We start from the raw sequence: 2,500 nt of genomic DNA on the forward strand, positions 1-2,500 counted from the left end.
CATGCCGATCTGGACACTGGGCCACCACAACTGGACTCCTGCACACACACACACACACACACACATCAGAACAGTGATCTGGCTCTGATGTGGCCCTGATGTGGCCCTGATGTGGCTCTGATGTGAGAGTGTTACGAATTAATTTCAAAACATATGAAACGGTAACAAAGAAGTCACAGGGCTTCGGTGTTACTGGAAAAAGTATTTATTTCTCTATATACTGTGATGGAATTCACATATGAGGGATTTTCCCGGTGGTTAAACGTGTGGGTCAGAAAACAAACATGAGACGGTTGCAACATAGACAGGACAGGAAAAGTCAAAAGGAAAACTCCAATCTTTCTTACTGGTGGAAAAGGGGTGTTTGCCTCCCGTTCCTGGGACACAGGCCGCTCCCAAGAAAAGATAACGTGAGTCTTCCGGAAGACTAACTAACCTATACTCCCTGAACCTTTAACTAAAAACGTGCAGGAAATTTACAACCGCTCAACTAAACATAGATAGATAGATAGATAGATAGATATACTTTATTGATCCCTAGGGGAAATTCAAGACGTATCAATACCAAAAGATTAACAAAGTGCTTTAGACTATAATTTTACAAAGTTTAACTAAGGAAAAACAGTAAACTAAAAGTGCCAGCCAGCGTCCGTCAGGAGCGAGGAACGAGAGAGAGAGAGAGCCATCTTGGAAAGGGGCCGGTTTTTATACCAGTGAGCCGGCCCTCAGTCGGGCAGTCATCCATGTCACAATTGAAAGTAACACGCCCAGCCCCCACCTACAATAATGACAGAGCAGGCCAATAGAAGCACAAAACTTCAACCACGTAACAGAGAGCGACACATAACTGCACCAGAAAGTTTCATCATGGCCAATAGAAACAGCCTGCAGGGCACTCTATGGTATAAACAGAACATTTCATAAAATAAACATCCCAATTACAATCTGGTGCAACATATGTGACCATATAACCCAGCCTACTACACTCTATGGAAGTGAGCTCCGATCAGTGAGATCAGTGTGAGCTCAGATCAGTGTGTGTGTGTGTGTGTGTGTGTGTGTGTGCGTGCATGCGTGCGTGCGTGCGTAATCCAAGCGTCCAACAGAAGCCCTGCATGCACAATTCTGCCTGTGCATCAAAAGTTCAAAGTTCAAACAAAAACACCCAATAATACAGAATTAGCTTTCAGTCACCATTACACCTTCCGTTATGCACACACACACACTACGCACACACACACACACACACACACTACACACACACACACACTACACACACACACACTACGCACACACACACACTACGCACACACACACACTACACACACACACACACACTACACACACTACAGACACACACACACTACACACACACACACACACACACTACAGACACACACACACACACACACACACTACACACACACACACTACAGACACACACACTACAGACACACACACACACACACACTACGCACACACACACACACACACACTACACACACACACACTACAGACACACACACTACAGACACACACACACACTACACACACACACACACACTGCTTTCCATTGCCTTTACCTATTCAGAAAAGAGACACAATCTCCACCTCAACGTCAGCAAGACTAAAGAGACACAATCTCCACCTCAACGTCAGCAAGACTAAAGAGACACAATCTCCACCTCAACGTCAGCAAGACTAAAGAGACACAATCTCCACCTCAACGTCAGCAAGACTAAAGAGACACAATCTCCACCTCAACGTCAGCAAGACTAAAGAGATGCTGGTGGACTTTGGGAGGAAGCAGGCGCGGGACTACACTCTGGACACCGTGGTAAGGAAGGCCAGGCAGAGACTGTACCATCTAAGGAGGCTGAAGAAATTCAATGCATCCAAAACAGTCCTGCAGAGCAGGGGCAACTCCCTAACCTAGGGGACATCTACAGCAAGCGCTGTAAGGACAAGACCACCAAAATCCTTAAAGACCCCAGCCACCCAGACTATGGTCTGTTCTCTCTGCTGCAAGGACTGAGAGACTCAGGAAGAGTTTCTGTTTAAGCACTTTGTATTGTGTATCCCACTGTCCCCCTGTAGAGCATACCACTTCCTCCCCATCTGCAATAACCCCCTGACATCTTGAATGTATTGCTTCTTGTCTGTTACTGTTTTTGGTAGGTTGTTCTGTGTCAGTTTGTGTGTTTTTGCTTGGCATGGAGCCGACTGTAACATTTCACTGCATTGTATGTATGTGACAAATAAAATCTGAATCTGAATCTGAGGTAACAGCATTCAGCAGGACGTCAATTACAAGGGCACTTCAATCAATGGAGCACATTCTTTACTTTTGTTAACTGGTCCAAATAACCAGTGTGTGTGTGTGTGTGTGTGTGTGTGTGTGTTAGGGCTGTGCGTGCAATTGATCTAATTTCAATTTTGATCTCTTACACTCACACACTCACTCACACTCACACTCACACTCACACACACACACACACAC

The 2,500-nt window shown here is 45.4% G+C and overlaps 1 protein-coding gene across 3 annotated transcripts in view; it reads right to left on the reverse strand.

Annotated features, from left to right (window-relative positions):
* prkn (parkin RBR E3 ubiquitin protein ligase) overlaps window positions 1-2,500 on the reverse strand; it is a 121,836-nt gene that overhangs the window by 63,772 nt on the left and 55,564 nt on the right. For all 3 annotated transcript variants that reach the window (XM_042065354.1, XM_042065353.1, XM_042065352.1), the window contains exon 7: window positions 1-38. This exon is cut by the window's left edge and continues 99 nt beyond it. In XM_042065354.1, the coding sequence (XP_041921288.1) occupies window positions 1-38 (38 nt within the window). The remainder of the gene's footprint in view (window positions 39-2,500) is intronic.

This window comes from Alosa sapidissima, chromosome 16 (genome assembly GCF_018492685.1).
Source record: "Alosa sapidissima isolate fAloSap1 chromosome 16, fAloSap1.pri, whole genome shotgun sequence".
NCBI classification, from domain to species: domain Eukaryota; kingdom Metazoa; phylum Chordata; class Actinopteri; order Clupeiformes; family Clupeidae; genus Alosa; species Alosa sapidissima.